The sequence below is a fragment of the Sapajus apella genome, unplaced genomic scaffold (genome assembly GCF_009761245.1).
Source record: "Sapajus apella isolate SASKATOON/1434 unplaced genomic scaffold, GSC_monkey_1.0 scaffold127, whole genome shotgun sequence".
Taxonomy (NCBI): domain Eukaryota; kingdom Metazoa; phylum Chordata; class Mammalia; order Primates; family Cebidae; genus Sapajus; species Sapajus apella.
This window is the reverse complement of record NW_022437067.1, coordinates 873632-889553: the sequence shown is the minus strand read 5'-3', so window position 1 is coordinate 889553 and position 15922 is coordinate 873632. Positions and strand designations below refer to the sequence as shown.

Here is a 15922-nt window from a genome sequence, read left to right as displayed (position 1 = left end):
CTGGAGTGCAGTGACATGATCTCTGCTCACTGCAACCTCTGCCTCCTGGGTTCAAGTAATTCTCCTGCCTCAGCCTCCGGAGTAGCTGGGATTACAGGTGCCTGCCATCACCCTGGCTCATTTTTTAAATTTTTAGTAGAGACAGGGTTTCACCATCTTGGCCAGGCAGGTCTCAAACTCGTGATCTCAGGTGATGTGCCTGCCTTGGCTTCCCAAAGGCTGGACTTACAGGTGTGAGCCACCACACTCAGACTGTTTTGTGTTTTTGTTTTAAGACAGAGTCTTGCTCTCTTGCCCAGGTTGGAGTGTAGTGGCGTTGATCTCGACTCATTGCAACCTCTACCTCCTGGCTTCAAGCAGTTCTCCTGTCTCAGCTTCCCAGGTAGCTGGGATTACAGGCGTGTGATACAACACCTGGCTAATTTTTTTGGATTTTTAATGGAGATTGGGGATTCACCATGTTGGCCATGCTGGTCTTGAACTCCTGACCTCAGGTGATTTGCCTACCTTAGCTTACCAAAGTGCTGGGATTACAGGGTGAGCCACTGGGCCCAGCCTGCATTAGTTTTTAAATTGTTAACTGTAATTTTTCTAGTAACAGGATTCTAACCTCTATCCCCGTGCTTTTCAGTTTAATTCAGGGTATTTTCCCTGGGGCATTTCTAAGGATTTTTAAAGAAATTGAAATCAGTCCCTTCCCTCACCCCCATCCCCGTTTCAAAAAAAAAATTAAAATTAAAAAAAAAAAAGAAATTGAAGTCAGATTTCTTATTTTGTTCCCACACCGAGAAACAAAATATGACAGTAGTAGTAAATAAAGCAATTTTAGGGGAGAAATAGTAATAGAGAAGGGGTAGATTTACATCTTGCCAGTAGTTACACTTTATTGCATAAAATGCAACTACTAGCAAAGTGGAATATTTCATTCACAACCTGAGCGCAATACAAATACAGCCTTTTCTGTTTGTTTCAGACAAGTTTACATGTTTTGGAGACCAGACCAGAAGCTCTTCTGAATTAAGGTAATTTTGATATTTTGATTCTTACCAGCTTTATAAATTTCTTCAGAGTTTGTTTTTTAAATACCCTGGTGGGTTTGTTTGTTTGTTTTTAAAGAGACAGGGTTTTGCCATGTTGCACAGGCTGGATTCTGACTCCTGGGGTTATGCGCAGCGGATATTTGGGCTGTCTCCACAGCAGGGGTTCTCTCACTCCAGCCTTTTGAGTAGCTGAGGCTATAGACACATACCATCATGCCTGGCTAATACACTGGGTTTTGTTAGTTTTTCTATCTCTTTTAAGCCAAAGTTGGTTTTCAAAACAAATTGATCCTCAAAAAAAGCTTCCATTTATTGTTGAGCAAAAAGGCTTAGGGTCCCAGTGATGAGGATTTACCTTCTGAACGAGGGCAGTACTTCTCTAGCTTTTCTCTGATTTGAAAACAGGAGAGCCCTTTTTTCAAATCAAATCTTAGTTGAAATAACAGTATACTATACAGAAAAAAAGTAAGGGGAACATTATTCAGAAAAAAAATCCCTTTTTGTTTGTATAAAGTAGGAGCAATGAAGCCATGTTTGTAGTTAGTGAGTCTGGGTGAGGGTACACAGTTTTTTTTTGTATTATTCTTGCAACTCTTTGAAGTTTGAAATAATTTTAAATTAAAAAGCAAAATTAAATTGAGTGACAATTAGGGTCCAGAACAATAGGATTTATTTATTTATTTGAGATGGAGTTTTGCTCTGTCGTCCAGGTTGGAGTGCAGTGGCGCGTTCTCGGCTCACTGCAACTTCCTCCTCCCAGGTTCAAGCAATTCTATTTCAGCCCCCTGAGTAGCTGGGATTTCAGGCACCCACCACGACACCTGGCTAATTTTTGTATCTTTAATAGAGACGAGGTTTCTCTGTGTTGGTCAGGCTGGTCTCGAACTTCTGACCTCAGGTGATCCACCCACCCCAGCCTCCGAAAGTGCTGAGATTATACGCGTGAGCCACTGTGCCGGGCCACAATTGGCTATTCCTAAGCAAAAGGAAAACTTGACACCGCATAAGTCAGGCCAGGTGTGGTGGCTCACGCCTATAATCCCAGCAGTTGAGAGGCTGAGGCGAGTGGATCACCTAAGGTCAGGAGATCAAGACCATCCTGGCCAGCATGGTAAAATCCTGTCTCCACTAAAATACAAAAAAATTAGCTTGGCATGGTGGCAGGCGCTTGTAGTCCCAGCTATTTTGGGAGGCTGAGGCAGGGGAGTCACTTGAACCCGGGAGGCAGAGGTTGTGGTGAGCGGAGATCATATCATGCCAGTGCACTCCAGCCTGATGACAGAATGAAACTTTGTCTCAAGAAAAAAAAAATTAACTCAAAATGGATCATATACCTAAATATAAAACCTAAAATTAGAAAAATTGTTGAGATTTTGAATTAAGCAAACCTTTTTTAGATATGACATCAAAGATACAGTCCATAAAAGAAAACATTTATAAATTGGACTTTATCAAAATTTAAAACTTGCGTTTCCTGGAAAACACAGAGAATGAAAGACAAATCATAGACTGGTAGAAAATATTAGCAAATGTCTTTTAGCTGAATTTTATTCAGAATATGTAAAGAACTCTCAAAACTCAATTTTGGCTGGGTACTATGGCTCATATCTTTAATCTCAGCACTTTGGGAAGAGGATTGCTTGAAGCTAGGCGTTCAGTACCATCCTGGGCAATAAAGTGAGACAATGTTTCTTTAAAAAAAAAAATTAGCGACCAGGTGTGGTGGCTCACGCTGTAATCTCAGCACTTTGGGAGGCCGAGGCAGGTGGATCACCTGAGGTTGGGAGTTCAAGACCAACCTGGCCAAGATGGCAAAACCCCACCTCGACTAAAAATACAAAAATTAGCCAGGCGTAGTGGCTCATGCCTGTAATCCCAGCCACTAAGGAGGCTGAGGCACGAGAATTGCTTGAACCCTGGAATTGGAGGTTGGAATGAGATTACGTCACTGCACTGTAGCCTGAGTGACAGAGTGAGACTCTGTCTCAAAAAAAAAAATTATCAGGCATGGTGGTGTGTGTCTGTAGTACCAGCTACTTGGGAGGCTGAGGTGGGAGGATCACTTGAGCCTGGGTGGTTGAGGCTGCAATGAGTCATGATCACGCCAGTGTGTTCCAGCCTGGACAACAGAGCAAGACCCTGTCTCAAAAAAAAAAAAAAAAAAAGAAACCCAAAAAACAATATTAAGAAAACAGGTGGCCGGGCGCGGTGGCTCAAGCCTGTAATCCCAGCACTTTGGGAGGCCGAGGCGGGTGGATCACGAGGTCAAGAGATCAAGACCATCCTGGTCAACATGGTGAAACCCCGTCTCTACTAAAACTACAAAAAATTAGCTGGGCATGGTGGCACGTGTCTGTAGTCCCAGCTACTCAGGAGGCTGAGGCAGGAGAATTGCCTGAACCCGGGAGGCGGAGGTTGCGGTGAGCCGAGATCGCGCCATTGCACTCCAGCCTGGGTAACAAGAGCGAAACTCCGTCTCAAAAAAAAAAAAAAAAAAAAAACAGGTAATCCAATAAAAAAGAGGCAAGTGACTTGAACGGACACTTTACCAGAGAATGTACAGACAGCGATCAGATACCTGAAAAGTTGCTCAACATAATTAGCCATCTGGGAAATGCAGAACCACAGCCAAAGCCCACATTTGAGTGGCTGTGATACCCAACGTTGTGGAGGTGTGAGGAGCTGGGACTGTCCACATTGTTGGTAGGATGTTGTGAATGTGACCCAGCATAGTCATTTTGAAAACAGTTTTGTTTTTTTTGTTTTTTTTCCCCCCGCAAGTAGGGTCTCACTCTGTCGCTTAGGCTGGAGTACAGTGGTGTGATGATCATAGCTCACTGCATCCTTGACCTCTTGGGCTCAAGTGACCCTCTGGCCTCAACCTCCTAAGTAGTTGGGACTACAGGCATGCACCACCACGCCTGGCTAATTTGTTTGTTTGTTTCTGTAGCCATGGGGTCTCACTATGTTGCCCAGGCTGGTCTTCAATTCCTGGGCCCAAGTGATCCTCCTGCCTTGGCCTCCTAAAGTGCTCAGATTATAGTCGTACCACTGCACCTGGCCTGGCGTTTTCTTGAAATGTTCAACACACACCTGTAGTATGATCCAGCCATTTATTCTACTCCCAGGAGTCTGCCCAAGAGAAATGAAAGCAGATGTTCTCATAAAGACTTGCACATGCAACAAGATGCACAGATTTCAAAGTATCACATCTGTCTGATTAACTCCTCTATTATACTGGTTGCCACTGCTACCCATATTTTTGATCTCTGCAAAAGGGCCTACTTCACTGACTGGATAGAAAGTGTGGCAGATGAGGCAACAGGTAGTTTTTTGGCCATTACTTAAATTTTTTCAGGACAACAATGTTATACCTGCTTTCATAGCAAGTCATATTTAGTAAACATTTACTGTGTTGGTCATGGTTCTAAGGGACTTACTTGGATTCTATTGGAATTGTCATAGCATGAACTGTGGGGACTATTACTGTCCCCACTTTCAGACAAAAAAATATAGGCAGAGAGAAGTTAGGAAACCTGCTGGAGGCCACCTGGTGATAAGAGATAGAGGCTGGGTTAGAACCTGTGTCTTCCAGTTTTCCCACCACAAAGCGTCATACCGCCTCCAGCCGTCAGGGCTGTCAGACGTCCATGGTCCTGCTTAAGTGGGCTAGACATGCAAATGGCAGTAAAAACACTGAAGCTTTTCTAGTGACAGCATTCTAACCCATAGGGCCCTTGCTTTGCTGTTGGGGAGAGCAAATAGTACTCATTGTACTTGGCAGTAGTAAATGTAAAAACAAAAATTATTTTTATATACTGGAGTGCAAATGGCATGGCACACAGCAGAGTCTTTCCCCAAACCTGAGGATTTCCAGGCCCATTACAAAAGGTGCTTGGAGTTTAGCCGCCTCTGTTGTGTGTGCTGCATGATTTTTAATTTCCCACCACCTTTCCCCAGTAAATCTGCCTTCTGGATGGATGTCATTCATTTCATAAGACTCCATCATATGTCTTAAGGATTAAAGTTATGCATAAAGTTTGGCTTTGAAATGATCGAAGTAGGACTTCCTGTTTGGCCTCAACATGTTTGAAGATGTCTATCTATTGAATGATTTTCAGTTGACCTAGTGTGTGCTGGATTTTGTGTTCTACTCTAAAAGCAAAAGAGGCCCTAGGCTAACAAAGTTAGAAAAGGGAGAGGAAAATGGGAAACCAGAGTTTTTTTGATGCATGAGATGTGTAATAAGGCTTTGGGAGTGTCAGTAGCACTTGCTGGGATTTCAGAGTTCCAGGGGTTGGAGGTGAGGTCTTAGCAGCTATGTCTCACTGGCTCATCCCTGGCTATTAGACCCACTTCCTGGAGAATCGCTTTCTGAGGGCTTCGTGACCACACACTGTAATTCCTGCTATTCCCCCAGTTGCCAGCGTCTGGTGGGTGAGTGAGCTGACTTGTGACGGGGACACAAAGGAGATGATCCTAGGGAGTCACTTAACTTAGTCCAGAAATCCTCCGTCCATTGATTGCTTTATGTTTTTTCCCTTGAAGTTTATTTGTTAAAGACAGACTAACCGACCTGCCTGGTCATCTGTCCTGGAGTGTTTCCCAGGCTGTGTGTACCGCCACTGCCTCTGTGGGGGAGGTCATTGAACATGTGTCTTCTAGTTGTAGAACTTTGGTCAGATTCACTTTTTTGGTAAGATGATTTTTTTTGGTAAGATTTGGTAAGATTATAGGCACAGGCAAAATCCTAAAGGTATGATTTTAATCATTGTTACCATTGCAAAAAATAGCATCTCAAACAAGGACAGTCGTGTTATTTTTACCCATCTGCCTGCCGCCCAAATGTTGTTGGCCCCCTAGCAAGGTCATGTCCAACAGCCATGCAAAGCAGCATCCTCATTGCCCTCTCTGGCACACTTCACCCATTCAGTACCTGTGTATGCCCCCAGCCTCTGTGACTCCACGTGGTTTACCTGTTTGTTATCTGTCTCTCTCAAACAAGAATCCAGCCTGGTTCACGCTGCTCAGCATGTGTGGAGGCTCTACCTGCCTGTCGTTTTGGAGGGAGGGTCTGCGCGTGCATTGCTCTGCAGTTGTGTTAGTAGTCTTGTCCTTTTCAGTTGCACTGGTGCGCTGCTCACCTTATAGGAGCGTAAAGGAAGCAGGGCCTGAAGACTTTCTGTTTCCCTTTGAATTCGCACAGTCTTAATTTTGGGGATTGACCTGGACTTGGGAATGAAAGGAAAATGGAAAAGTGGATGAAACTGGTTTAAATTCCTCATGCAGACTCCTCTCTCTCAAAAATGCTGCTTTGTCTTGAGGGTGAGCTGTGATCCTTGTGTGGCTGATGAAGTTAGCAAATTTCTGCCCCTGTGTAAGACACCGGGGCCTCAGTGGAGCTGGCTTGGACTTAAAAAGTTTCAGAGATGTGCCACCCGTCCTCGCAGTGCTGCACAGGAGGCTCAAAGGTGTGCTGGCTGGCTGGTGACTCAGAACTGCCCTGTGGCTGCTTGGTGGTGGGACCCCATGGGTGTGCTTTGGTGACCATGGTGCCTCGTGTTTTTGAGGTTGTTCTAGTCAAAGGTACACATCATAAGTGAATCACTGTAAGGCTGACAGAGCACTTTCAGATTGCTTGTCTGATTTAATTTTCATTTTATCCCTGTCATGTAGGTAACACCATTCCCATTTTGCATTAACCAGACCAGAGTAAAAAACAATTTAGTGAAAGCATTATTCTTTCTGTGTTGCAGAACCAGAACTGGAATTTATTTTTCAGTACCTGTACCCTATTTTGTCATTGGCAAACTTGCAGCCTGAATGTTGTTGTTGGTGACTGTGTGATGACTGTGGGGTCCAGAGTGCACCTCTGAAGTGCCTCCTTAGACTCTCAGGGTCTGGATGAGAGGCCTGGGCTGCTGCATTGCCACGAAGGGCAGAGGCGCAATATGGAGCACGTCACATTGCAAATATGAAATATTCTGACTTTAAAAATTACGCTAACACTTGACTCACAAAGATGTTGGTTCTAAAGTAAGGGCAGATCCCTTCACCTGCTTGGTTTTAAGTTATTTAAATCTCTGTCTCAAAAGTATTTCAAAAACTGATATTCTAAATAAAAGCCAATGGCAGATGTGGGTCATCAGGAAGAATAGACATGAGACCTCAGCAGACCCTGTCTTAGTGGATTAGACGGGCAGGTTCCTGCAGTCAGCACAGCCAGAGCTTAGCCGTGACATTGGCACTGGAGGAGAGGGACCCAGGCCGGGTAAACCTGATGGTGCGTGTTCTGGAAGGTTTGGGGGTACTAAGGATAGTGAAGAAAAAAGCAAAGGTGATTGATTACATGTAAGTAAGACTTTGAAAATTTACATTTATTTTTTAATTTTCCAAAGGAAGCTGCTTCAATATTTGGAAGTAGAGTAGAAAAACATATAATAACAATGCTATTAGGCTTTTTAACTGTCTTTCTTTAAAGTAAGTATATTTTTTGTTACTGGATGGAAAATCTTGATTGTTGTCAAAAAAAAAAAAAAATTGAAGTATATTTTTCTTTTTTTTTTTTTTCCTTTTTTCTTTTAAGACAGGGTCTTGATTTTCCAGGCTCAGGTGGATTCTCTCACCTCAGCCTCCCAAGTAGCTGGGACTACAGGCGGTACCACTGCGCCAGCTAATATTTCGCATTTTTAATAGGGTCTGGGTTTTTGCCATGTTGTTGCCCAATCTGGTCTTGAGCTCCTGGGCTCAAGCCATCTGCCAGCCCCGGCCTCCCAAACTATTGGAACTGTAGGCATGAACCACCGTGCCCAGACCTATTTTAATTCTAATAAAGCAGCTAAAATTACTACATGTGGCCGGGCGCGGTGGTTCACACCTGTAATCCTAACACGTTGGGAGGCTGAGGCAGGTGAGCACTTGAGATCAGGAGTTCAAGACCAGCCTGGCCAACATGGCGAAAGCCTATATCTATAAAAATAACAAAAATTAGCTGGGCATGGTAGTGGTGCATGTAAACCCAGGTACTCGGGAAGCTGAGGCAGGAGAATCACTTGAACCCAGGAGGCAGAGGTTGCAGTGAGCTGCGACTGCACCACTGCACTCCAGCCTGGGCCTTAGAGCTAGACTCAATCTCAAATAAATAGAAATAGCCTATCAAAATTTTTATTGTTTTTCATTTAGTATATATAGTAAGCATTTCCCCAGGTTATTACTATCTTCATCATTGTTCTTAGTTATCAGTTACAGTTTTCCAGTAACTATTTAGAGACAGGGTCTTGCTCTGTTGCCCAGATTGGAGTATAGTGGTGCTATCATAGCTCCCTGCAGCCTTGCACTCCTGGGCTCAAGTGACCCTCCCACCTCAGCCTTCCGAGTAGGTAGGACTACAGGCACGTTCTGCCGCACCCAGCTAATTGCATCAAGTCACTTTTTTTTTTTTTTTTTTTTTTTCTTTTGAGATGGAGCCTCACCCTGTCACCCAGGCTGGAATGCAGTGCAACCATCTCCCCTCACTGCAGCCTCTGCCTCCTGGGTTCAAGCTGTTTTCCTACCTCAGCCTCCCGAGTAGTTGGGATTATAGGTGCATGCTCTACCACACCTGGCTAAATTTTGTATTTTTTTAGTAGAGACGGGGTTTCACCATGTTGCCCAGGCAGGTCTCCGACTCCTGACCTCAGGTGATCTGCCTCCCTGTGCCTCTCAAAGTGCTAGGATTACAGGCGTGAGCCATTGCACCCAGCCGTATCAAAACAACTTTAAAAAGTTAACTTTGTTGGGTGCGGTGGCTCACGCCTGTAATCCCAGCACTTGGGAGGCCAAGACAGGCGAATCACAAGGTAAGGAGTTAGAGACCAGCCTGGCCAATATGGTGAAACGCTGTCTCTACTAAAAATACAAAAATTAGCTGGGGTGGGGGCGCATGCCTATAATCCCAGCTGCTCAGGGGGCTGAGGCAGGAGAATCCCTTGAACCTGGGAGGCAGAAGTTGCAGTGAACTGAGATTGTGCCATTGCACTCCAGCCTGGGTGACAGAGCAAAACTCCATCTCAAAAAAAAAAAACAAAGTTAACTTTAGGTTGGGTGTGGTGGGTCACATATTAGATTAGAGCCTAGTGCTTTGGGAGGCCTAGGCTGCAGGATCTCTTGAAGCCAAGAGCCTGAGACCAGCCTGGCCAACATAGCAAGGCCTCAACTCTACCAAAAGTTTCAAAAATAGCTGGGTGTGGTAGGGTAGTGTCTGCCTGTAGCCCTGGCTGCTCTGGAAGCTATGCTGGAAGGATGGCTTGAGCTGCAGTGAGCTATGATCGTGCCATTCACTCTAGCCTGGGCAACAGTATGAGATGCTATCTCAGAAAATTTTTTAAAAAGGTAACATTGACTTATTTTTTTTGAAACTGAAAAGTATAAAGAAAAAATGTTTTATCTTTCTTGGTTCTAGGACCTCATATTAGCCTGTGTTAACTGTGTGTGTGTGTGTGTGTGTGTGTGTGTGTGTGTGTGTGTGTGTGTGTGTGTAGGTGTGTAGGGGAGTTAGTAAGCAAACTATTTGAAGAATAATGAGAAGAATAACAGCTGTCCACCTGTTTCTGTGTCTCCAGAAACACCGTTAACATCTAATGTGTCTAGAAAAAAAAGATGGTGGGCCAGGTGCGGTGGCTCACACCTGTCATTCCCAGCACCTTTGAGGCCGAGGCAGGTGGATCACCTGAGGTCAGGAATTTGAGACTAGCCTGGCCAGGATGAATGAACCGCATCTCTACTAAAAATACAAAAAATTAGCTGGTCGTGGTGGTGCATGCCTGTAATCCCGGCTACTTGGGAGGCTGAGGCAGGAGAATCGCTTGAACCCGGGGAGGTAGAGGTTGCCATGAGCCGAGACTGCGCCATGGCACACCAGCCTGGGCAACAAGAGCAAGACTCCGTCTCAAAAAAAAGATGGTTTTCTCTGGCATGGGTGTTTGTCCTTTCTGTACACACGAAAGCATCATGCTTTGTACACTGTTCCGTTCTTGTTTGTTTGGTTCACTGTCTGCATGGGAAGGATGAACTAAGAGCCGCTGGGAAGGCTGTTAGTTTATGGGAAGCAGAAGGTTGTTTGCTTCCTTTAAGTTCAGCCCTTCCTGGCACCTGGCGCCCTTGTAGTTTATGAGGAATGTGGTGGCCACATTGTCTCATCCCTCCTGCCTCATCCCATCAGCCAGTTCACTCTGCCTAAACTGTTGCACAGGGTGTCTGTGATGTGTGTCCACATTACACAAAGATGGTACTGATCATTAAGAGTTTTATCTCCAAAAAATTTTTTTATTTGATTTTAGAAAATACATATTTAGGTTGGGCATGGTGGCTCACGCCTGTAATCCCAGCATTTGAAAGGCCAGGGCAGGTGGATCACCTGATGTCAGGAGTTCCTTACCAGCCTGGCCAATGTGGTGAAACCTCGTCTCTACTAAAAATACAAAAATTAGCTGGGTGTGGTGGTGCATGCCTGTAATCCCAGCTGCTTGGGAGGCTGAGGCAGGAGAATCCCTTGAACCTGGAAGAGATTGCAGAGATCGCATCATTGCACTCCAGCCTAGGGGACAACAGCAAAACTCCATCTCAAAAAAAGAAAAGGAAAAAAATACATCTTTAACCTGGAGACTAGGGAATGTAATTTTAAAAACACTGAAATGCCTGACAATAGATTTCTCTTATCACTTCTATGTATAGATCAAAGAGGGTCTTACCAGGAAATTTATTGTTATTGCTAATAAAAATGGGGTGGCGGGGGAGAGAGAGCGAGCGAGCGAGTGAGTGTGTGTGTGTGTGTGTGTGTGTGTACACACAGCATTTTGCCATATTGCCCAGGCCAGTCGCAAACTCCTGGTTTTCAAGCAATCCTCCTGACTTGATCTCCTAAAGTGTTGGGATCACAAGCCACCACGCTAGGCCAGGAATACCCTTTTTTAAAGAAATTGACAGACATAGGCTTTGAGTCTCTTAATTGAGACCCAAATGTCAGCACAGTATACAGCTACCATAATTTCTGCTACTAACTAATGAAAAAGAAGTCTATCTGGTTTTGTTCTCTTTGCATATGGTTAAAGATTAAAGTTAGTGGCCGGGCGCGGTGGCTCAAGCCTGTAATCCCAGCACTTTGGGAGGCCGAGGCGGGTGGATCACAAGGTCAAGAGATCGAGACCATCCTGGTCAACATGGTGAAACCCCGTCTCTACTAAAAATACAAAAAATTAGCTGGGCATGGTGGCGCGTGCCTGTAATCCCAGCTACTCAGGAGGCTGAGGCAGGAGAATTGCCTGAACCCAGGAGGCGGAGGTTGCGGGGACCGAGAGCCCCAGCTTCCACCCCAGCGGGGAATATGAGAGAAACTCCCTCTCAAAAAAAAAAAAAAAAAAAAAAAGATTAAAGTTAGCAAGTTTTGGTGTTACTACTTCTGAAATTTTGTGAGGACACTAAGTTATATTGGGCTCATTTTAAAGATACTTAGATTTTTGGTAAATTTGTTTCTCTAGTCTCAAGCAGTACAGCTGGGTGATTGTCGTGTACATGTTCTTGTGTAATATGTGAAAAAAAATTAATTAAAAGCAATATTTAAGATTTTAGAAGTTATCGCACCTAATAATGGAGTTTGTGCCTTTATACCCACACCCACTGCCTTCCAGCCACAAGGATCTTTTTTGTTTGTTTGTTTGTCTTGAGACAGAGTTTTGCTGTTGTTGCCCAGGCTGAAGCGCAATGGTGCAATCTCGGCTTACTGCAACCTCCACCTCCTGGGTTCAGTTGATTCTCCTGCCTCAGCCTCCCGAGTAGCTGGGATTACAGGCATGCACCACCACACCTAGTTAATTTCTGTATTTTTAGTAGAAACAGGGTTTAGCCATGCCGGTCTCAAACTCTTGACCTCAGGTGATCTGCCCTCCTCAGCCTCCCACAGTGCTGGGGTTATAGGTGTGTGCCACCGCACCTGGCCGGAGCATCATGTTTGAGGCATCTCAGAACACGCTTTGTCTTCATTCAGATCCCAGGAATTTGTTGATTTTAGTCCCATAAAACTAGCTTAACTTTTTAGTGTTTAAGTTAGGATCAGAAACTGTGTTTGTTAACTAAAACAATTTAATTCAGGGTATCTCATAACATTAACTGGTTTTCTTCATGTTGATTTTGGAAGGATTAAAGTAGCTTTACAGACTAAGAACAATTCTCTTAGGCGTGGGGGGTGCTAGTGAAATAAAACTATCCCCAACTCTGCAGAATTGTGTACATAATTTGATCACGTGTGAAATACAAGTGAGTAGTGTCAGGGCATGCAGAAAGAATGCAAGACAGAAGGCATGGAAACAGCTTCCATTTGAGTCATTACTTCCAATTGTACTGGCACTCTTAACTGTTTCACACATTAACATTCATAAACTGCAGTCCTTAGAATTTACATGTGGAAACCAGAGAGAAGACTAACCAGTCTTATCCCTTAAGAGTACACTGCCCTTGAGGTGTGGCCTTGTTCATACCTAATTGCAGTGTTGCTCCGTGTGTGCAGGAGGCTTTCCTCTTTAAAACATCCCTTTCAGATAATGCGTTTAGCAACCACTATTTGGTCAGAAATCTTTCTGATGGTGTTGCCATGTACCCTGCATCTGCAGAGAGCAGTGGCAGCAGGTTGCTGGGTCTGTGTGCTCATGTCATGGGCTGTGCCTTGCAGGCCTTTCTTGTTCTGTGGACCGTTTTCATCAATCTATACTGTAGATCATTTGAATTCCTTTATACAGACTAGGAAGGTTTAGGCTAGAAACTGTAACAACTGAGCTTCTTGGGTCATGAGGTAATTTCCCACAGATGGGTTTTAATCTCAAGAAAATAACTGCTATGGATTAGATTTTGATGTGTATTATATTAACCGTTTGACTTTTACACAAAAGTTATAATGGTAAAATTGATCCTCTGTAATTTATGTCGGAAATTGAAGTCCTTGCCTAAGCTGTGCTTGCATATTGAAGCTGATTATATTCTCGAGTGATTAAAGACGTCAGCAACTGTATCCTCAGCTTTTTTATACTTCAGTCATACTTAAAATTAACAGCCACGATCCTGGTCAGAAATGCAGCCTCCATTTATGACATTCTCTTGGGAAAATAAGTCTTTTGTTTAACAAGGTGATTTAGTTTTTACTCGTATTTCAGGAATATTGTCTAATGTGGCTAGGGTGAGCGTGCAGGGTGGCCTGTGCTGAGCCTAATTGAGCCTGTGCCTGTAAGGATCAGGGTGTCGTTTCTGAGCCTGCTGGGATCCCAGGGCTCACTGGAAGGGAGAGTGGGTTGTCCCTGAGCCAAAAAACTGCTAGACACCACCCTGTGTGCCCTTAGGATTGCCGTGTAAGCATCCTGACGGCTTTTCACCAGTAGTGGTTCATGGTTACTGAGATGGCTCTGAGAGTCTGGTTGCCAGGTTGCCACTGACCCTCATTTGCTGAAGTAGCTTCCCCTAGGTCTTCTTGTGATAGCTGTCCTAAATTTCAGGTTGGGGTCCTTTTTTTTTTTTTTTTTTTTTTTTTTTGAGATGGAGTCTTGCCCTGTCACCCAGGCTGGAATGCAGTGGCCCCATCTCAGCTCACTGCAACCTCCGCCTCTTGGGTTCAAACAATTCTGCTACCTCAGCCTCCTGAGTAGCTGGGATTACAGGTCTCTGCCACCACACTCAGCTAGCTAATTTTTGTATTTTTAATAGAGACAGGGTTTCGCCATGTTGGCCAGGCTGGTCTCAACTCCTGACCTCAAGTGGTCCGCCCGCCTTGGCCTCCCAAAGTGCTGGAATTACAGGTGTGAGCCACCATGCCTGGCCTAAATGTCAGTCTTATGTTCTTGGATTTGTAGGGAGACCCAGATTCTTTCATGAAAAGTGCTTCTTAACAGCTTTTTATTCTTATAACCCACCACCGTATGTTGAGTAGTATTTTAGACATTGTAATATTATGTAAAGCCAATAAATAATCATAATGATCTTTTATTTACCTGGCCCTACATAGACGTTTTATAAGTTCTGATGAATGCTGAAGAAAAGTTCTCTGATTTATAAGAGAACATAGTTCTCAGATTTTCAATTTACTTTTCTCACATGCTTCATCACATTATTCCACAGTTGTTGATTGCTATGCTTGTCTTTCTGTTTCAGATCTTACATCTCTGAAGTGGCATTGAAGAGCACTATCAGAAGATGAGTGAGCTTGACCAGTTACGGCAGGAGGCCGAGCAGCTTAAGAACCAGATTCGAGTACGTAGTTGTGTGTGCTTGGTTTTATTAATCATTTGAATTTCAAATTAGATGTTATTTGTTTTAGGAAAAATGGGTTACGGAATGACTTCTGTGTTTTATATTGAAATTGAATCTTAGTTGGCGTAGGATGTACTAAATATAGATCTAGATACTTGGCCTAGTACATTGTTTTTGGGATTTGTTTACTGTATATAATTTGTTATTTGAATATACACCAGATGTCTCCATAGAATTTATAAGTGTCTTTTGCAGTCTTTATCATAACCTTGAAAGTTTGCTTGTGGTATTTTGGTCCACTTATTAGACTGTGATATCTGCCTCCCTCCACTGAATATTGGGACTATTAAGTTGACAGCAAAAAACTTGCTTAAAAACAAGAGTATTAACAACAATAAAAAAGTATTTCAGGGCTGGGTGCGGTCGCTCACACCTGTAATCCCAGCACTTTGGGAGGCCGAGGTGGGTGGATCACGAGGTCAAGAGATTGAGACCATCCTGGCCAATATGGTGAAACCCCATCGCTACTAAAAATACAAAAATCAGCCGGGTGTGGTGGTGCATGCCTGTAGTCCCAGCTACTTGGGAGGCTGAGGCAGGAGAATCACTTGAACCTCGGAGGCGCACGTTGCAGTGAGCTGAGATCACACCACTGCACTCCAGCCTGATAACAGAGCAGGACTCTGGCTCAAAAATAAAAAAGTATTTCAGGTGTACCTGATGTATTTTTTCCCCAATTTTGAAAGGGGGTCTTCCCAGTGGTGATGATTGGAATCTACAGCTTTTGATAGACTGCTAGATCGAGCAGGTATATCAAAATCCAAGATAGTGGCCAGTTGCACTGGGCTCACTCCTGGAATCCTAGCAGTTTGGGAGGCCAAGGCGGGCAGATTACTTGAGGTCAGGAGTTCAAGACCAGCCAGGCCAACACAGTGAAACCCCATTTCTACAAAAAATGTAAAAATTAGCTGGATATTGTGGTGTATGTCTGTAGTCCCAGCTACTCAGGAGGCTGAGGTCAGAGGATCACTTGAACCCAGGAGCTGGAGGTTCCAGTGTGTCGAGATAGTGCAACTGCGTGTCAGAGTGAGACCCTGAAAAATAAAAATAAAAACAACCGTGTGTAAATAAACTGCACTGTAGAAAGAATACCTTTCACAGAATTCTAAAACATTGAATTCCAGTCTGTGACTGATAAACGATGTTAGAGTGCACAGTTCATAAACAACTTTTCTTTTTTTTTTTTTTTGATACGGAGTCTTGCTGTTTCACCAGGCTGGAGTGCAGTGGCATGATCTTGGCTCACTGCAACCTCCTTCTCCCAGATTCAAGCAATTCCCCTGCCTCAACCTCCTGAGTAGATGGGACTCAGGCATGTGCCACCACGCCTGGCTAATTTTTTGTATTTTAGTAGAGACAGGGTTTCACCATGGCCACGATGGTCTCGATCTCCTGACCTCATGATTTGCCTGCCTCAGCCTCCCAAAGTGCTGGGATTACAGGTGTGAGCCACTGTGCCCAGCTTGTTTTGTTTTGTTTTGTTTTGTTTTGAGAGAGAGAGTCTCGCTCTCCTAGGCTTGAGTGCAGTAGTGACATCTTGTCTCACTGCAACCTCT

The 15922-nt window shown here is 44.1% G+C and overlaps 1 protein-coding gene across 7 annotated transcripts in view; it reads left to right on the top strand.

Moving 5' to 3' along the window:
- Window positions 1-15922, top strand: part of GNB1 (G protein subunit beta 1) — a 103191-nt gene that overhangs the window by 50582 nt on the left and 36687 nt on the right. For 2 of the 7 annotated variants that reach the window (XM_032262135.1, XM_032262136.1), the window contains exons 2-3: window positions 974-1022; window positions 14208-14306. In XM_032262135.1, coding sequence (XP_032118026.1) covers window positions 14250-14306 — 57 coding nt within the window. In that variant the 5' untranslated portion in view covers window positions 974-1022; window positions 14208-14249. Of the gene's footprint in view, window positions 1-973; window positions 1023-7288; window positions 7392-14207; window positions 14307-15922 lie in introns of those variants that run through there. The other 5 variants (XM_032262140.1, XM_032262134.1, XM_032262139.1 and 2 more) reach the window with 4 other exon arrangements.